Source organism: Miniopterus schreibersii, assembly GCF_964146895.1.
Source record: "Miniopterus schreibersii genome assembly, chromosome: 1".
Taxonomy (NCBI): domain Eukaryota; kingdom Metazoa; phylum Chordata; class Mammalia; order Chiroptera; family Miniopteridae; genus Miniopterus; species Miniopterus schreibersii.
The window spans coordinates 40280724-40300390 of record NC_138101.1 but is presented as its reverse complement, the minus strand read 5'-3'; the positions used below and the strand labels follow the sequence as shown (position 1 = coordinate 40300390).

The window sequence follows — 19667 nt, the reverse complement described above, 5'->3', positions numbered from 1 at the left end:
TCTCCAGGGAAACAGAACCAACAGGGTATATAAATATATTGAAATATACTTATTATAAGGAATTGATGCATGCAATTATGCATCTTGAGAAGTCGCAAGATCTGCAGTTAACAAAATGGAAATCAGGGGAGCCAATGGTGTAGTTCTGTTCAAGTCTGAAGGCCTGGGAAGCAGAAAAGCCACTGATGTTAAGTGCCAGTCTGAAAGACAGAAGGCTCAAGACCCCAGAAGAACTGATGTTTCATTCTGTGTCTGATGGCAGGAAAAGAGTGATGTCCTAGGTAAAAAATCAGGCAGAAGTTTTCACTTGTTTGTAGGAAGGTCAGCCTTTTTGTTCTATGCATGTCTTCAACTGATTAAATAAGGGTCATCCATTATAGGGAGGGCAATCTTCTTTATTCCATCTACTTACTCTACTCTTATGATTCAATCTCATAAAAAAACAACCTTACAGTTCAAAACACTGGTTATAAGGATACTCGATAAGCTTAGGAGATGAACTCAGTAACTACATTAACAAAGAGATAGGAAACATAAAAAAGGACAAGTCAGAAATGAAAAATATAATAGCTGAAGTGAAGAGTATTTTAGAGGAAATCAACAGTAGTTTAGATGAAGCAGAGGACAGAGTCAGTAATTTGGAAGACAAGGTAGTGGGAAAAAGAACAGCAAAAAAAAAAAAAAAAAAAAAATCACATAAATAAGAACAGTTTAAGGAATCTCTGGAATATCAAGCATAACAATATTCACATCATAGAGGTACAGGAAGAAGAAGAGAGAGCAAGGTATTTAAAACCTATTTGAAGAAATAATGACTGAAAACATCCATAACCTGGCAAAGGAAATAGTCAAACAAGTACAGGAAGCACAGAGTTTTTCAAACAAAATGAACTCAAAAAGGCCCACACCAAGACACAATAAATTAAAATGTCAAAGGTTAAATACAAAGAGAGAATCTTAAAAGCAGTAAGAGAAAAGCACTTAGTTACCTACAAGGGAACTCCCATAAGACTGTCAGCTGATTTCTCAGCAGAAACCTAACAAGCTAGAAGGGATTGGCATGAAATATTCAAAGTGACAAAAAGCAAGGACCTAAAATCAAGACTACTCTAACCAGCAAGGCTAACATTTAGAATCAAAGGAGAGACAAAAAGCTTTGCAGACAAGAAAAAGCTCAAGGAGTTCATCACCACCAAACCAGTATTACAAGAAATGTGAAAGGGCCTGCTTTAAGAAAAAGAACAAAAATTAAAAATATGAAAAGCAGCCCGGCCGGGCATGGCTCAGTGGTTAAGCATTCACCTAGGATCCAGGCGATCAGGGTTCGATTCCCGGTCAGGGCACATGCCCAGGTTGTGGGCTGTAGCTGATCAATGACTCTCTCATCATTGATGTTTCTATCTCTCTCTCTCCCTCTCCTTTCTTCTCTCTGAAATCAATAAAGATATATTTTTTAAAAAAAAAGTAAAATAGTAATTACTACATACCTATTAATAACTAATTTAAATGTAAATGAATTAAATGCTCCAGTCAAAAGATATAGGGCACCTGAGTGGATAAGAAAACAAGATCCACGGGGTTATATTCCCAGTCAAGGCACATGCCCGAGTTGTGGGCTCAATCCCCAGTCGGGGCGTGCAGGAGGCAGCTGATCAAGGACAATTCTCGCATCATTGATGTTTCTCTCTCTCTCCCTTCCTCTCTCTGAAATCAATAAAGATATATAAAAAAGAAAAAAGAAAAGATCCATACATATGCTGCCTACAGAGACCTACTAGATTGAATGACACACACAGACTGAAAGTAAGATAATGAAAAAAGATATTTTATGCTAATGGAATGAAAAAAAGCTCGTGTAGCAATACTTATATCAGACAAAATATACTTTAAAATAAAGACTATAACAAGAGATAAAAAAGGACACATCATAATGATAAAGGGATCAGTCCAACAAGAAGATTTAACCCTAGTAAACATTTATGCATACAATGTGGGAGTGCTTAAATATATAAAGCAAATATTGATGGACATAAAAGGAGAGATTGACAGTCATAGTAGGAGACTTTAACACCCCATTGATACCAACTGATAGATCATTCAGACAGATTATCAACAAGGAAACAGTGTCCTTAAATAGCATATTACATTACATAGATTTAGTTGATACTTTTAGATCATTTCATCTCAAAAAAGCAGAACATATATTTTTTCAAGCACACATGAAACATTTTCCAGGATAGACCACATGTTAGGCCACAAAACAAGTCTCAACAAATTTAAGAAGACTGAAATCATATCAAGCATCTTCAATCACAATGGTATGAAACTATAAATCAAACACAAAAAGAAAACCGAAAAAACACAAACACATGGAGGCTAAGCAGCATGCTACTAAGCACTGAATGGGTTAACAACCGGGTCAAGGAAGAAATCAAAAGATATCTTGAGACAAATGAAATGAAAACATATGCCTCAATCTATAGGACACAGCAAAAGAAGTTCTAAGAAGGAAATTCATAGCAATACAGGCCTACCTCAAGAAACAAACAAAAATCTTCAATAAGCAATTTATCTTTACACCTAAAGGAACTAGAAAAAGAACAAACAAAGCCCAAAGTGAGGAGAAGGAAGAAAATAAATATCAGAGCAGAAATAATAAAAATTGAATCTAAAAAATCACATAAAAGATCAATGAAGAATCTGATTAAAGAATGGGGAAAGGACCTGAACATTTCTTCTCCAAGGAGGAGACAGAGATGGCCAATAGACATATGGAAAGCTGTTCAACATCGCTAATTATCAGGGAATTGCAAATTAAAACCACAATGAGATATCACCTCACATCTTTCAGAAGGGCTATCATCAATAATTCAATAAATCACAAGTGTTGTCGAGAATGTGGAGAAAAGTGAACACTTGAGCACTATTAGTGGGACTGTAAATTGGTGCTGCCACTATGAAAAACAGTAGAGAGTTTCCTAAAAAAATTAAAAATACAACTATCATATGACCCAGCAATTCTACTTCTGGGTATTTATCCAAAGAAACCCAAAACACTAATTTGAAATGACAAATGCACCCCTCCGTTTATCGCAGCATTATTTACAATAACCAAGATATAAAAGTAACCTAAGCGCCCATTAATAGGCAAATGAATGAACAGTAGTACGTATATACAATAAAACATTTTTCAGCCATAAAAAGAATGAAATCTTGCTACTGCAGCAACATGGATGGACCTAGAGGATATTATGCCAAGTAAAATAAGCAGACAGGGAAAGACAAATGCCCTATGATTTCACTTACATGTGAAATCTAAAAAAAATGAACAAACAAGCAAAACTGAAATAAACTCATACAAAGAACAAATTAATGGTTGCCAGATGGGAGGTGGTTTAAGGAGATGGGTGAAAGGGGGAAGGGATTAAAATGTACAAATTTCCAGTTATAAAAATGGTCATGAAGATATAAAGTACAGCATAGGAAATATAGTCAGCAATATTGTAATAACTAATAACTGGTACTAGACTTATCGGGATGATTACTTTGTAAGTTATATAAATGTCTGATCACTATATTGTACACCTGAAACTAATATAATATTGTGTATCAAATGTAACTGAAAATTTTTAAAAAATTATTTTTAAAAATCTCCTCACAGATACCCACATGAAATGTTTGACCAAATATCTGGGTACCACGTGAAACAGTTAAGTTCACACATCACAGCTAGCTAGGAAAATAATCTCAGCACTCTATCTCAAGCAACAAAGGACAGTTGTCTGCTTCAGGACCCGTTAGCACCCAGAACTGATGGGACTTAGAGAGTGACTGGATAGAAGTTAAGGAGAAAAGGGGGTCTCAAGGATAAATCTTAAGATTTTCACTTGAATTGGGTGAGTGATCCTGACATTCATTAATTGGGGAACTTAAGGAGCTAATCTTTTGTTCAGGTTTTTTTTGGGGGGGAGGGGTTGGGGGTGCTGGTAGTGAAGAGGAGTTCAGTTCTGGGCATGTTTAGTTTGAAGTGCTTGCTGTTGGATGTACAGGTGAAGTTATCCAATAAATTTTGAACATAACTATGTTCAAGGCGTTTTGAACATAAGTATGAAATTTGGGAGAAAGACTTAGTCTGGAGAAATAGGTTTGGAAGTTTGGTTTTCTCCAAGAGCTGACCCGGAGAAAAGCATTCAAGTATAAGTAGTTTAGATAGAGATGAAGGTGTGGTGGCCTTCAAATGTCCAAATTCTTTGACATGCCTTCCAAATTCTATTCCCTTCTACTGGAATTGGGCTGGCCTTAGTGACTCATTTCTAACGAACAGAATGCAGAAGTGACACTGCGTCACTTTCACTGGCACTCCCTCCTAGGACACAGCTGTTCAGAGCCTTGGGCTGACATACGAGAAGATCAGCTGCCTTGAAGCTGCCATGCTGCAGAGCCCATGCAAAGGAGCCAACAGAGATCGAGTGCTGAGGAGCCCCAGTTCTAGCTCCTAGTTGTTCAAGCCTTCCCAGACTCAGCACCAACGTGAGAGCGAAAGAGCCTTCAGCCCGGGCCCTGGGGCCCTCTACCTTGTGCCAAGTGGAGCAGACACAATCTCTACTTGTTGAATCTGCTCACATCACAAATCATGTGCATAAAAAATATTGCTGCCATGTTAAGCCACTAGGTGCTTTGTTCAGGAAGGTGGCTTGTTATACAGCAATATGACTGAAACTACAGCAAAGGAATGCATGGATGGGAAGGCAGCCAGTGCCAGGGTGAACCGAACCACCTGTCACAGCAGGTGACCATGTTTTCATCAGTTCTTTAAAATCTGAAACATTAGAGATGCAGTTGAAATTCCTTTGGTAGATCTACTTAATCCCAGACATCTTCCTCTTTCAGGAGAAATCCTGAAGTTGATATGTATCTCTTCCTTCAAGTTTATTATGCTTTTGTGATACTAGCCTGCATCTATAACAATTTGAATTTCATATAATGGCACCATGATGTAAGTATCATTATGTAGCTTCTTTGATACATTATATAAGTATCATTATGTAGCTTGGAGATTTATGCATTTTAATATATGCTGACCTAGCTCATTAATTTTAACCACTGTATAGCTATTTCATGAAATAAAGATAGCGTAATTTATTTATTATTATAAATTCATTTACTTTTTATAATGAAGAGCAATGTTTATTTCTAAATCTCTGTTTGGAAGGCATGCTAAAAACAGTGAAAAAGGAATTTAGGGACATTTAATACTAAATGTAATGTGGAAATGAATTGGATAGGCTCAAGATTCAAGGAGAAAACGAAAGGATATTACAGGTTTGTAGCTGCTGTAAAGATGGCATGTGTAGTATATAAGTAAGGTATAAATTTTCTATACACATTCACACCAAAATAATTTAGTAATAGTAATACTATTACTAGTATAAAACAAGTATAATTATAAGAAATGAGTAGTATGCAAAAAATAATTTAGTATAATAGTAACAGGACATAGTAAATTTGGAAACAATAAAAAAAAAATCTTTGGCATAGAGTGGTTAGCATACCTTTAAATTCTATTCTATTTACCTGTAAAACCAAATAAACTAGATCTACATGATAAGTTTTTAGAAATAGATTAAAACATTATAAATAATGATGAAAACAATAGATTAAAAACAGAATCTATCATTTTCTTATTTTCTTGTGTCAACAATTATAGTACATTTTCTGTTTCCCTCTCTCCCTCCCTCTCTCTCTCTCTCTCTGTGTACATATATATATATATATATATATATATATATATATATATATACACACACACACATTCTCTCTCTATACATATCCCGTCTCCTTCTCCTATATACTCATAACCCAGTTCAGAGGCTCCCACATTCCTCTCCTTTAGGCGGGCCCGTTGCGCCCGTGCCCACGCCTCTGGGTTCGGGCCGGGCACTGCCTTACCTGTCCACTGCTACGGCGACTAATGTAAAGACGGAAGCTGCAACTGATATTCCTTGAACCAAACCACTGATTTTGCACATTGTACTTCCAAATGGCCATCCTGAAAGGGAAAAGGAACCGTTAGTCTGAAAAACATCTAAGATTTCACTGAAAATATAAACAGAAAGGTATGACATTAAGACTGGTGTAACTTTTCTAAATGATATCCGTGGAATACTCGATGTTTCCCATTGTTTTCCTCAGTACCTGCAGAGCTCTGTTTTTCAGCATAGTACTAACAATGACACACAAGTGTCACATGCCTTGCCACACAGCCAGTTAGCGTTATACTGAAGATCTGAACCCTGGCTGTACGGTTTCAGAGTCCAGACAGTTATCTCTTATATAAAATGCCCTTTAAATGAATAAAACAGGAAGAAATACATTCTCTAATTTGGAAGAGAATCTGAGGATGCATTACCACCAGGTACACACCCAAAACTAAACAAATCAAAATACAATGCCCTTATTAAATCCAGGAAAACAAAAAACATGTTATAAGAGAAAAATTGCTATCATAGCACGCCACTTGGCTTGGCAGTGGTAAGATACATATAATAATAGGAATGCATACTCTGCACGTTGATTCTACCCCAAACTAGGATATAATTGTCTTGAGAGAATGAGAGGAGGAGAGTGAACGTATATTGTGTGGATGCACGTTTGTGGTTCTGTATAAAGGTGTGTGATTGCATTGATACAGAACTTCAGCCAGTCTTGTTTTCCCAACTTCACATTCACTAGTCTCTGACATGCAGTTTCTATGGATTTACGTGCTTTTGCCTTAGTGCTGACATTTCAGTGGAGTCTGGTAAGGACAATGGCCTCTTCTGGTAGAAGATTGTGAAAAGTAAATTACATCTCTACACACTTAAGGAAAACATGTTAGTTTAAAATATGATAGTCATTACCAAAAATAAAGGCAGAAATTGCTGAATGTGGCTGCCTCTTAGGAATGCAAATCAGAGGTAAGGAAGAGTAGTGTATATGCAAAAATTTTAAATAATAATTTAATTATAAATATTTACAGAGGGAATGTTGAGAGCATTTGTTACTGGTGAATAGGTTTCTTGAGGACAATAATGATAATTTTTATCAATTCTTTCACTCTCTTTTTGTCTAGCACAGTACCTTGAAATTGAACATCCTTGATAAATACTGTTATTTACTGAAAAACATCGCAAAGACACAGAATCTACAAAGAATAGGCATTCCTAACTCCCACTCCAGAGAAAGGAAAGAAATAGGTAAATTTTATAGGGAAACCTCTTATATTTCACAAAACTGATGCTGAATGTTATGAAAAAGATAAGAACTATGCTATGGCTCATGCTACTCTAAATTTTTTTTTATATGTTGCTATTATTTCATTTTTTTCTTATAGGTTAAGAATGTGAATATCTTGAGTACTATTCATTAATTAATATAACAAATACTTATTGAGCAGGTATTACGTACCAAAACCGTGCAGGGAGTTAGAGATACACTGTTCTTGTACTTCTAGAAAATATAATGTAGTGCAAAAGGCGGACTCAGTCAGGCCCAGGAATACTCCAGGGCAGTGCCTCGTCCTTGCTCAGGCTGCTCGTGTGAATTACCACGGATGAAACGCCCACGTTTTGAGACATCATTGGGACTGCTGCTCCATCTTCCATCAAACACTGTTGGATATCTCCCTAGATAATCACAAGAGGGTCTAAACATCTACTTATATTACACTGAAGACAGTGCACCAGTTGAAACCAGACTTACCAGCTCCTCGAACTTCACAGTCCATAATATTCTCAGTGGTATTTCTACCATATTATATGTGCCCTGACCTGTATCGAGCAAACTCAAAGTCTGTGGTAGTATGTGCTAGATCTCATTCCCTGGTGACCTGCAGTAAACACTCTCAGATGAAGAGATTAAGATGTACAAACTGGCTGTTCCACAGCAGTCACAGGGATGTAAAGCACAGCACAGGGACTAGAGCCAGTAATACAGTAATAACTACATATGATGTGGGGGGGGTACTAGACTTATGGGGGGGTCGCCTAGTAAGTTATATAAATGTGAATGAATGGATGGCCCAGTCATGGTGCAGGGAGGTGGGACAAACATTTTTTCATATCATCTTTGCACTCCACACAAGTCAACACACCTGCTATAATGTTATCCAGAAGCGTGATAGGCATACAGAATATGCCAACTAGTAAATCACTTATCGCCAGGTTCAGGATGAAGAGATTAGTGACTGTGTGCATGTGTTTGTTCCTCATTACAATAAAGCAGACCACTGTATTTCCCACCATGCACAGGAAGAAGATGAGAAAGTAGGAAATGATGAAGATCGCTGCCACTTGAGCATGATGAAGATAGTAGTTCACATAGGTGATATTGATGTCTGAGTACAGATAATGCTTCGTGTCATTGACACTCAAAATATGATGCCAGTTTTCTGAAGAGTTGGAGCCTGGTTTGTCACTCATGATGGATCTGAACAAAGGAGAGGCAGAAAAGAAAAACATAATTAGAAGCCAATAGAACGTAAGTTCTGTGCCTGAGTTTAAGAGGGACACTTTAAAATGCTATAGAATTTTGGTGGGCCTTCTGTAATAATCCGTAAGTTTTGCAGGGAATTGAGCTATAAATAAGGGATTCAAAGTATTCAGATTTTAACCAAGAGCATTTGAAAATTCCACTTTGTACCATAAGTAACACTTATTATTCTATTTTATTTCCTCAGTATACTCCATATCTCACTACTTTAATCATACCTTCCATCCGCATAAAAGTTCCAAGGGAAACTTTGGAAGAGAAACCTTCCAAAACTCTCCTTCCTCCTGCCTCCAGACAGCATAACCTGCCCACACCTACTTGTTCTTCGACAGCTCACTTACATGTCTCCAGCTTTCCCGATAGTTTAAACAAGATGAAGTGTCCTACATTTTCAAAATTCCCACTGAAATAACCTTCTTGTATTTTTCTTATTCTGCTCTGACTTAGTTAATTGAATACTCTTTTTATACACTTCACATGTGAACATAGCCACCATACTTTGAATTTCTGAAAATAGGCTACTTGTCTCGGTTTCACTGAACATTATTCTATTCACATAGTATATATTTAGTAAATATTTTTATTTAGCATCTATGTATCTCAACATAGACATTTTGATCCACTCTGTATGTCAGAGGTTCCCAACACTCCCAGGTTCGGTGACTTACTAGAAGGATCCAGCGTACAGTGCATTCAAAGCTAAAGACTTACGACAGTGAAAGTTACAAAGTAAAAGCATATAAACTGGCACATGGGGTAAAATCTTCAGGTAACGGCACAAGCCTCCAAGAGTCCTCTCTCATTGGAGTCACACAGGACATGCTGAATCCCTCTAGTCAGAAATTTGACAACTGACGTGAAGTGTTACCTACTGCGAAACTGATTGGAGATTCAATGCCCAAGGTTTTTAGAATGTGGTTACGTGGGCACCTTCTCCTAGCATGTGCCAAAATTCCAGACTCCCAGATGGCAAGTAGGCATCCCCCATAAAGTACGTTATTTGTACAAACAGATGAGGCATAGTAAGCCACACATCATTTTAAGAAATTCTGTATCAACAAAGGGGACTGTTTCTGATTTAGTTTCCAGTCTCTAAGCAGGGGCCAACCTTGTAAGCAGGCCTTTCTAAAGACAGCAATCTCAGGCCTGCTGGTTAACTCTGTTCCAAATACCTTGAAAACTGGTTGGGCAGAAGGTTCTATGTGCCCGTAAATGAAAATGAATTTGATAGAATTATTCAATTGAGCTTCCATATTTTAAAGTATTTAGTGATCTCATTATCAATTACATTTTTCAGTCTTTCATCAAGTACACATTTATATCATCTTAGGGGAGCATGATTATTATTGTAAATATGACATAAGAATTAAGATCTGTATCATTTACTTCTGATACTTGACTTTGGATAGTTTTCTGTTTGTATCTTATGTACAGGGAAGAGTAAACGATGTAAGTTACTATTATAAAATAAGTTGAAGCCTCCAATTGATATAAAACATATTAAAATTGATTGCATGGAGAAAGAAGTGAATTTGGCTTTCTAAATATTGCCCATTCAATTAAATGCATTCATCAAATCAAATAAAAGGGTGTAATTGAAGACAAATAGTAATGGAGATGACAAAAGGATATCAAAAGATCGTTAAAGAGACATGGTCATTATAAACATGCTTTATTCCCACTTCTCAATGGATACTTCAATTGCTGGTCATTGAGGTAATAGAAAGATTATTCTTCTTTTTAATATTAAAGAAACTGTAATAAGACGAATAATAATAACTTGAAAAATGTGAATTAACTGAGGCACAGGAGAATTAACTGAGGTCAGAGAGTGAATTGCTTGAAGGTGTTAAGCAGCTGGCTGGTAATCTGTTTCTCCCCCCATCATCAGGAGAATGCCCTCAGGGAGAGAAAAGAAGACAGAAAATTCAGACCTTGTGACATAATACTTGGACCTCAAGGTAGAGTAATGACATTTGTTAGGAGGATAAGCCTTATACTGTACACTTAACATTTTTAATAGGCTATTACTGTATAAGTACTGTTTACAGTAAACAAATACAGAATTGATGGATTTATGAGGTATGACTCTAGAAAATGTCATGTAAGCCGGGATATAAAATGGAAATATTTTTGGACTGAGCACTTTGCTATGTCAGGTAAGACCACAGAACCTTACTTGGAGACCTCCTCTGTTACTCTGAGCCAGAGAGTGAGGGTCTAATGCAGGAAGAGGGTTCTCTGGAGTCACCCTCAATGTTCCACTCCATTGCCCATATCCTTGAAGTTATTAGTAAGGCTAATCTCTAAATCTGGGCCTTTTTATCTCCCAACCTGAGGATAAAGGTTCCTGAGTACTCTCCTTTACAAGTCAGCATGATGGTCCCACAAAATTGTCCTGCGGTTTTTGCTGAAATTAAAACCAGAATGGTTTCAGTGTAACATTCCGATATATAATTATCAGAAGGATAAACCCCAGAGGCCTGACGATCTGGGAATATCCTAGCAGATGAGATTTTACTCAAAAGATTCTAAACCGGAATTGTATTTTTAAAAAGTTGTATTACTCTTGTCACTTAAGAATACGCTGTATTTGATCATATCAAGAAATATTCTTTCCAAGAATGATTTTTCATTGCTGACTATTGATCTGTTATAAAACAATGTAGTACAATTCATTTAAGCCATCACTTGGTGTTGGACAATTAGAACATTTTAAATTTTTCTGGTATCAAAGTACAATTTTGATATTTTATGTTTGATTCCATTTGTTTACATTTTCTAGAATACTCCTAGGATGAAAATTAATAGATCAAAAGGTCTGATCATTTCTCTGCTCTTTCTACTAGGAAGTTGGTCTTAATTCACATTTATCCCAGTGGTGTTTAAAAGTGCTGTTACTGACAGATTAAAGATGGCAGTGGACTGAGTGGAAGCTACACTGACACTCCCAGGATGAAACTGGAATTACAACTAAAATATAGAAAAACCACCCTGAATAATCAATTGCAACTGAAGACAAACTGGGGATTACCCTCATGACCAAGAAGGAAAAGTGGAGACCACATAGAGACTGGTAGGAAGTGCAGAGACGAGAGGGCTGGCTGGGCCCCCACAGGCAGCAGCTGAAAGTCTGGAAGGAGATCTCAGCTGTGGGGGTTCCCACTGAGGATTCTAGGCCTAAACCCCAAGCTGGGCTCCCCAGCTAGAGCACCAGAACTGAGAAAGGTGCCCACAGAACACCTGGCTGTGAAAAGCACCAGGGTTTCTGTCTGCCAGGGAGAGATGGCTGGAAATACAGGCACCCTCTTGAAGAGCCAACGCACAAAGCTTCCTGGGCAGCCACTCACCTTGGGCTCCGGCGGCGGAGGGGGAGTGGAGTAGACTGGAGCTGTGTGGGGAGAGTCTGGGGTTTCGAGCTCTGGAGACTGAGATCAGAAGGCACCCATCTGAATTCCTGTGCCTAATCATTCCCCCATACTGCAGAGGCAGGCATTTACCTTCCAAGCAGCTTTTGCCTGAGGGGGAAGCAATCGCCCCATCCTGCTGGAAAGCCTCTCTCCCTACCCAGAGGAGTTTCTCTTAACAGCCTGAGGCTGTTAAGAGACTGATAACTACCAGCTGCCCCACCCTTCGAAGTTTGTACAGACTGAGGTTCATTAAGAGAATCAGATCAATCACCCTGCAGGCAGAGGCAGACTTCAGAGTGCTTTGAGTCTTTGCCTGATCTGCTTCTGGAACCAGGCCTTGGAAGAGGCAACTTTGGTGTGCATCTTCGTTCTTTCCAACCACACCAAGCTCCAGCAGAGGAGACCTCAAGCTGAGGGTTGTTGATAGCTCCAAACAGGGCACTCAGGGCCAGTCACAAACTGCGTCTGACATTCGCCTGCACCAGAGACCCTCCAAAAAGACTGAGAGTCCTAGAGGATCTACCTAATACATAGAAGCAAACCCAAACAGGCAGCCAAAATGGAGAGACAAAAAACAAGCCCCAAATGAAAGAACAAGAGAAGTCTCCAGAAAAAGAACAAAATGAAATGGAGATAAGCAATCATCAGATATAGAGTTCAGAATACTGATTGTAAAGATGCTCAGCAGCATGAAAAAAGATATGGAAACTATGAAGTAAATGAAGAATGACATAGAAGAAATAAAGAATACATTGGAAGGAATAAACAGCAGATTAGAGGAAGCTGAGCATCAGATTAGTGAATTAGAAGAGAGGGTAGAAAAAGTCACTCAATAAGAGATCCAAAAAGAAAAAGACAATTAAAAAACAGGAGGACAGTTTAAGGGAGCTGTGAGACAACATGAAATGTAACAATATGCACATTAGAGTGCCAGAAGAGGTCGAAAGTAATCAAGGGTTAGAGAACCTGTTTGAAGAAATAATGACAGGTAATTTCCCTAACCTGGTGAAGGAAGAAGTCACACAAGTTGAGGAGGCACAGAAAGTCCCAAGCAAGAAGAATCCAAAGAGGCCCATGCCAAGACATGTCATAATTAAAATGCCAAGAATTCAAGACAAAGAGAGAATATTAAAGGCAGCAAGAGAAAAGCAATTTGTTACCTACAAAGGAGCTCCCATAAGGCTGTCAGCTGATTTCTCATCAAAAACTCCACAGGCCAGAAGGGAATGGCATGAAGTATTCAAGGTAAAGCAGAACAAGTATCTGAAACCAAGACTACTCTATCCAGCAAGACTATCATTCAAGATAGATGGTGAAATAAAGAGCTTCCCAGACAAAAAAAGGCTAAAGGATTTTATCACCACCAAACCAGCATTACAGGAAAAGTTAAAGAAACTGCTGTAATTAGAAGTAGAAACAGAAAGAGAAACATAGACATAAAGAATTAAAATGGCAATAGATAAGTATCTATCATTAATAGCCTTAAATGTAAATTAAATGCTCTAATAAAAAGACATAAGGCCCGGCCGGGCGTGGCTAGGCGGTTGAGCGTCAACCTAGGATCCAGGCAATCGGGGTTTGATTGCCGGTCAGGGCACATGCCCGGGTTGTGGGCTCGATCAATGACTCTCTCATCATTGATGTTTCTAGCTCTCTCTCTCCCTCTCCTTTCCTCTCTCTGAAATTAATAAAGATATATTAAAAAAAAATAAAATAAAAAAGACATAAGGTGGCTGAATGAATAAGAAAACATGACCCAAATATAAGCTGTCTACAAGAGACCTACCTCAAAACAAAAGACTCACACAGGATGAGAGTGAAGGGATGGGAAAAAATTTTCCATGCAAATGGAAATGAAAAAAAAAAAAAAAAGCTGGAGTAGCAATATTCATATCAGACAAAATAGACTGCAAAATGAAGACCATAACGAGAGACAAAAAAGGTCATGACATAATACTAAAGGGATCAGTCCAACATGAGGACATAACCTTGATAAACATATATGCACCCAATATAGGAGCACCTAAATTTATAAAAAAAAAACTTCTAGAGGACTTTAAGAGAGAGATTGACAGCAAGAGCCATACTAGGGAACTTTAATACCCCATCTGATTTCACTGAATAGGTCTTCCAGATAAAAAAATCAACAAGGAAACAGTGACCCTAAAGGTCACACTAGATCAGATGGATTTAATTGACCTTTTCAGAACATTCCACCCCAAAGCTGCAGAATATACATTCTTCTCAAGTTCCCATCAGTAGATGAGTGGATAAAAAAGCTGTGGTACATTTACACCACATAATACTACGCAGCTGTAAAAAAGAAGAATCACCTATCCTTTGGGACAGCATGGAGGGAACTGGAGAGTATTATGCTAAGTGAAATAAGCCAGTCAGAGAGAGACAAGTACCACATGACCTCACCCATATGTGGAATGTAATAAACAAAATAAACTGATGAACAAAATAGATCCAGAGACATAGAAGCATGGAACAGACTGAGGGATCTCAGAGGGAAGGTGCCAATACTGAGCACTAAAATTCCCACCACTCCTTTTTAAATCTTTACCAATTTATTTTTTAAAATGATTAACTTCTTATTTAAATGTACCTTCTTTTAAATATTATGAAGTTGAAGGTTAGTGTCAGATTTTTTCAATATGCATTTTTAAATGAATTGTTCATTTCTTTTTGTCTTGTTTTATATTTAAGTAGTCAGTTTTTGGTTGTTGTTAACGATTCACAAGATATTTCTTGTGAGGGATTTTACCCTTTGTTATTATTCATATATTATTTTCAGCTAACAATTTCCAAATTAACTTGTACAGTGTTTTTAGGTTAAAATATTCATATATGTATGAAGTGAAATGTGTCGTATTACTTCTTTGTATTTCCTCTAAAATATTTTTTTCTGAAAGCATGTAAGCATTCGCATATATTTTATATTTTTTAAATTGTATTACATATAATATTATATTTTAATATTTTAAAAATATCTCATTTATGTACTTACATCCCATTCGTCTAATTTGACAAGAAAACAGGATCATTTCTCTTGATATGAAGCCATGAAAATGGAAAATACATAGAAAGTTACTTTCTAAACCTCTGAGTTCTGCCTACATGATTTACTATGATAATCAGCCCTAAAATAAACCTTCTTGCCAGTAGTGTTCCAAGAAATTTCTGAAGTCTACATCACTTTCAGTGTTCTTTTCTTTGATGTATTCAATCGTAACAATCACCTTTGTTCAGATGACATATTTTACTATACTTGGCAACCAAATTCAAAAAATTATATTAATAGGAAACTTACTTGCCAAGACTCAATCTAATAATAATGATATTCAAAGGGGGGAAAAAACACACAAGCAAACCTTCCTATACTGTCTTAGTTTGAAGATGATTTGCTAAGTCCTCAAATTAGAAATAAAATATTATTATCAGAGAGACTAAGTAAAATTTTACTGAGTTACATATTAGCTACTTTACATTTTTTATTTCATTTAACAATTACAGCAACTCTAAAAGTCATGTATTAGTATCTATATTTTATAAATGAAAACATTGAAAGTTAAAAAGATTAAGTAAATTATATATTGTCATACATAAATTAAGCAACAGAACCAAAATTTGAATTCAAGTGTGTCTGAATCCTAAGCTATACAGTTTTATTTATAATTCTTAAGTTATTGACTCAATTCTTGAGTTATTGAGTTATTAACTGGTCTTAGCCAGTTGTAAACAGTTTCCTCATTTGTAAAACTATGGAGGTAAAACCGTATGTGTTTTTATTCTATACTGTTTTCCTTCTAGTACTTCTTACAGTTATATTTGAAATAAAAAATTACTAATTTTTTGAGGAAAAGAACATTAAATGTTGAAAATACATTCTCTAAAACATCAGAATTATCACATTTTAAGTTAGATATCAAATTTATTTGTTGAATATGAAATTAGAATTTAAGCATAAATGACCTAAATTATTTTTAGGAATAAAAATATTTCAATATTTCAAAGTTACAAATTCAAAGACTATGTCTGTGCTAAGATCACTAGTGTTTATCTTTGTGTAAGCATGTGTCCATTTGCATGCTTTATGTGTGTGTGTCATAGAGGCACAGCACACATGTCTGCTCTCTAGGAATAATAATGTAAAGAGTTATCCTAATACACCTCATTAAAGTAATAAGATGTTGAGGTTTTTTTTAAAAAACAAAAGGTCCTATTGCTATTTCCTAAAAGATAAAATAATGACAAAGCACACTCTACTGTATATCCCCCGTTAAATTAATTTTTAACAGACGTTCCATGCTGGTGTCAACAGATTTACAAACAATTTATCAGAAGGTAAATGGAATAAGACCTCAGCAGTGATTATTACGCATGTCATGATTATGACATGCTTTCTTGCCTAGAGAGAACTTTTTATATTTGTAGTTTAATGATACATGAAGAAAACATTTTGGAGTGCAGTGATAAGAATAAAATTGAAGACGTGTACAAGTTAACTGTTCTTTCTTAAGTTGCTTGTACTAATTGACTTAATGCTTGTACTTGGCAACTGGGCTGGAGACAATACATTGTGCTAATCAGTACAGGGAGGCATTTCTGAGCTTCCTGCATCTACACAAAGTAATAAGATAAGTTTTGGCCAAATGAATGTGACAAGAAGTGACAGAGGTCTCTTCCAAACCATGCCCTGAAAAAGATTTTTGTGATATTTCATTCTCTCTCTCTCTCTCATTCATGTGGGCAAGGACTCTGAGCTGGCTAAGATACATGATGAAAGAAGCCCAGGTCCTTGGGTCATGGTGGGAAGGGGTCACCCAGTGAAGCTGCCAGACCCAGCTCAGGCTTGGATGAATGAGACCTAAAATCCTGTTGGGGTAAGTGACTGAGATTTGAGGATTTACTTGTTACCAGCGCATATCCTACTCTACCTGAACTAATAAAGCACTAAGGCATTTGTTTACCAACTTATCTCTTTTTTATATATTTGGCTTTTAGACAGGTGAGTCCCACTTCTTACTCATCCTTGTATGCCCTTCAGCACACAACATGATGCCTTATATATTATTTGTTTAAAAATTCACAAAACATCATGTAGTTTCAATAACTGTTAAAAAGAATATTCATCTATTCAATACACATTCACTCAACTTCTATATGTTAATTAACACAAATCACTCTATTTGTCATCAGGAAGCTTACAGTCTAAAAACCAAGATACATATGTAAACGGATATATGCAACATAGGTCCTGGAGATAAATTCAAGGTGTGGATAGTGGAAAAAATGGTCAGCTCTATCTGAAAGATCAGAAACTGCTTCCAAGAAGACAAGTAGTTTGAGCCTAATCTTAAATATATTGGAGTTCATTAAGTAACAACACAGACCAAAAGCAAAACACTTGAAAGAACATTGCTCACTTGAGGATTGTATATTATTCTCGGTCCTCTAAAGCTAAAAGCCCATAACATACCTCCCTGGGGTAGTTTAGTCTTTTCCAGGTCTAAGCTTTATCACCTTATGCTCAGGTATGGTTTATGTTTAAATGTAAAATGTCAAAGAACAGTTTCAGTTCAAGAATCCAGAAGCAGGATGAAAAAGAAAAGCTTCCAACAGTTAAAAAGGCGACACCAAAGTCTTTATTATAAAGTCCACGTTTTTCTAGAACAAGGAAGTTAACTGAAGATGACAGGGTCACTACAGCAGTGAAAAGGGCCATTTGAAAACCTTAGAGCAAAGGAACAGAGAGGAAACTATAAAAACATTGAAATGTTTATACAGGCACAGAAAATTGGAAAAAATTCATGTAGAGACCATCAACATCACAGGTATTAATATATTACAGCCATAAAAACAATACTTAATGATTCAAATATTGACCCTAAATTATTGGTTAAATTTAAATATGAGCTTGCTATATTTAAGATGAAAGATTTATGAAATACCTTTTATAAATATTACAAGGTAAATAAGTAACCCTTTTACAAAATATTAATACTGTTTAGGGAACATTTCATTATCTGGAAAACTTATATGAAGGTTATCTAATCTTCTATGATACCAGATAAAAAGAGAGCATATGTTATTACTATTAACAGTACTATTTTTATGTTTTAAGATTTTTACATAGCAGCTTAAATATTTTCATAGTGTGAGTTATTATGGCAAAAATCCATTTACATTATATAAAAGTATACTTGTTCAAGACAGGAATATAGAAGTGAGTGAATATAAATCTGTGTCTCTCTCACATCAATATCTCTCCCTCCTACTCTCTCTGAAAAGCAATGGAAAAATATCCTCAGGTAAGGATTAAAAAAAAATATCAACAGTTTAGTTATCTAAAATAAATATTTTTGACAGAGATGTAAAGCACAGCATAGGAAATACAGTCAACAATATTGTAATAATAACATATGGTGCCAGGTGGGTACTAGACTTACTGGGGGGAACACTTTGTAAGTTATATACAAGTCTAACTACTATGCTGTATACCTGAAACTAACATAATATTGACTGTCAACTATAACTGAAAAGTAAAAAGTGAAAAATAAAAACAAATTAAGAAATAAAATATATTTTTGTGTTCCCACAGGATGCGCAACTCTTTCTTAAGCCCTATGTCATCTCATACTGTTTATATTCAACTCAGTATCTACCAACAGTCATTTCACTATTTATTCTGTATTAGCAACAAACTGTTAATACTCTTCAAAAATATCTTTAAGAGGATCCACTTTTGAAGACTATCATACAATGTGAGTAATGTGATGTTAAAGTATTCTGAACTCTAAACACAACTAACACAATCCATCAATTGCATTTGTTTCCCTGCTAAATATTTTAAATTGTTCAAATAAATAGACATAAGGTTCTTTTCTTATAATCGGTAAGAAAATTAGAAAAAAAATGTAGACTACTTCTCTGTACCTGAACTTCCAGAATGCCCTTAAGACAATGTTAATTGTCAATTTAACAAATGACATGCTAAGAAACGTAAACAACATTACAGGTGACAAGAACAGCTTAAAATAATGCAGCCTGCCCACAGTTAGACAGAAATACAGAGTTGTTAATGACATCTGTGGTTTGGACCATCAAAGCACTACTTACTCCTATTAGAAGACTTTGAGGGCTTCAAAAAGCAGCTACTATTTCCATATTGCAAAACAAAAGGGGTCTAAATCTTTGTATTTTAAGCTAGTTCATAGTACGTATGTATCATGCAAGTCAGATATGGCCTCTGCTCTCTTCCAGGTTACAATGAGGAAATCGCCTTTCCAGCCCATCCTTTCCTCTCTTAGATTTCTGCGTGCTGTGGCAATATGCACGTATGTCTAAAATGGTACTCTTAGGAATTACCAAAAGGTCCTTTGACTTTTACCCATTAATTTCATTAAAATTTTAGTTTTCTCTATGAGGAAATCATGTGCTGCAGAGTGAGGGAAAGGGTAGTCTGTGTAGGAGGGTTCAGAGGCTTTTCAAAACATTAGATAACAATGAACATTTCTTTACATCTACATTGTCTCATGGACCTAATCCATTGAACCTGACACAATTCAGTTGCTCTCCTTAATCAGGAATTATGTCAATAAAAACTGGAAAGATGTAATAGAACATCATTTGCCCAGGCAATGATGCAGAAACAACGCTAAAATGAAAAGACATGCTTTATGCTATGATCATCTCAATATGGAATATACACAGTTGAACAAA

At 36.2% G+C, this 19667-nt stretch overlaps 1 protein-coding gene across 1 annotated transcript in view; it reads right to left on the bottom strand.

Annotated features, from left to right (window-relative positions):
* NPFFR2 (neuropeptide FF receptor 2) overlaps positions 1–19667 on the bottom strand; it is a 149376-nt gene that overhangs the window by 3409 nt on the left and 126300 nt on the right. The window contains exons 2-3 of the mRNA XM_081127094.1: positions 8132–8466; positions 5950–6049 (exon numbers count right to left, since the gene is read on the bottom strand). Of these exons, the coding sequence (XP_080983220.1) occupies positions 5950–6049; positions 8132–8459 (428 nt within the window). The 5' untranslated portion in view covers positions 8460–8466. The remainder of the gene's footprint in view (positions 1–5949; positions 6050–8131; positions 8467–19667) is intronic.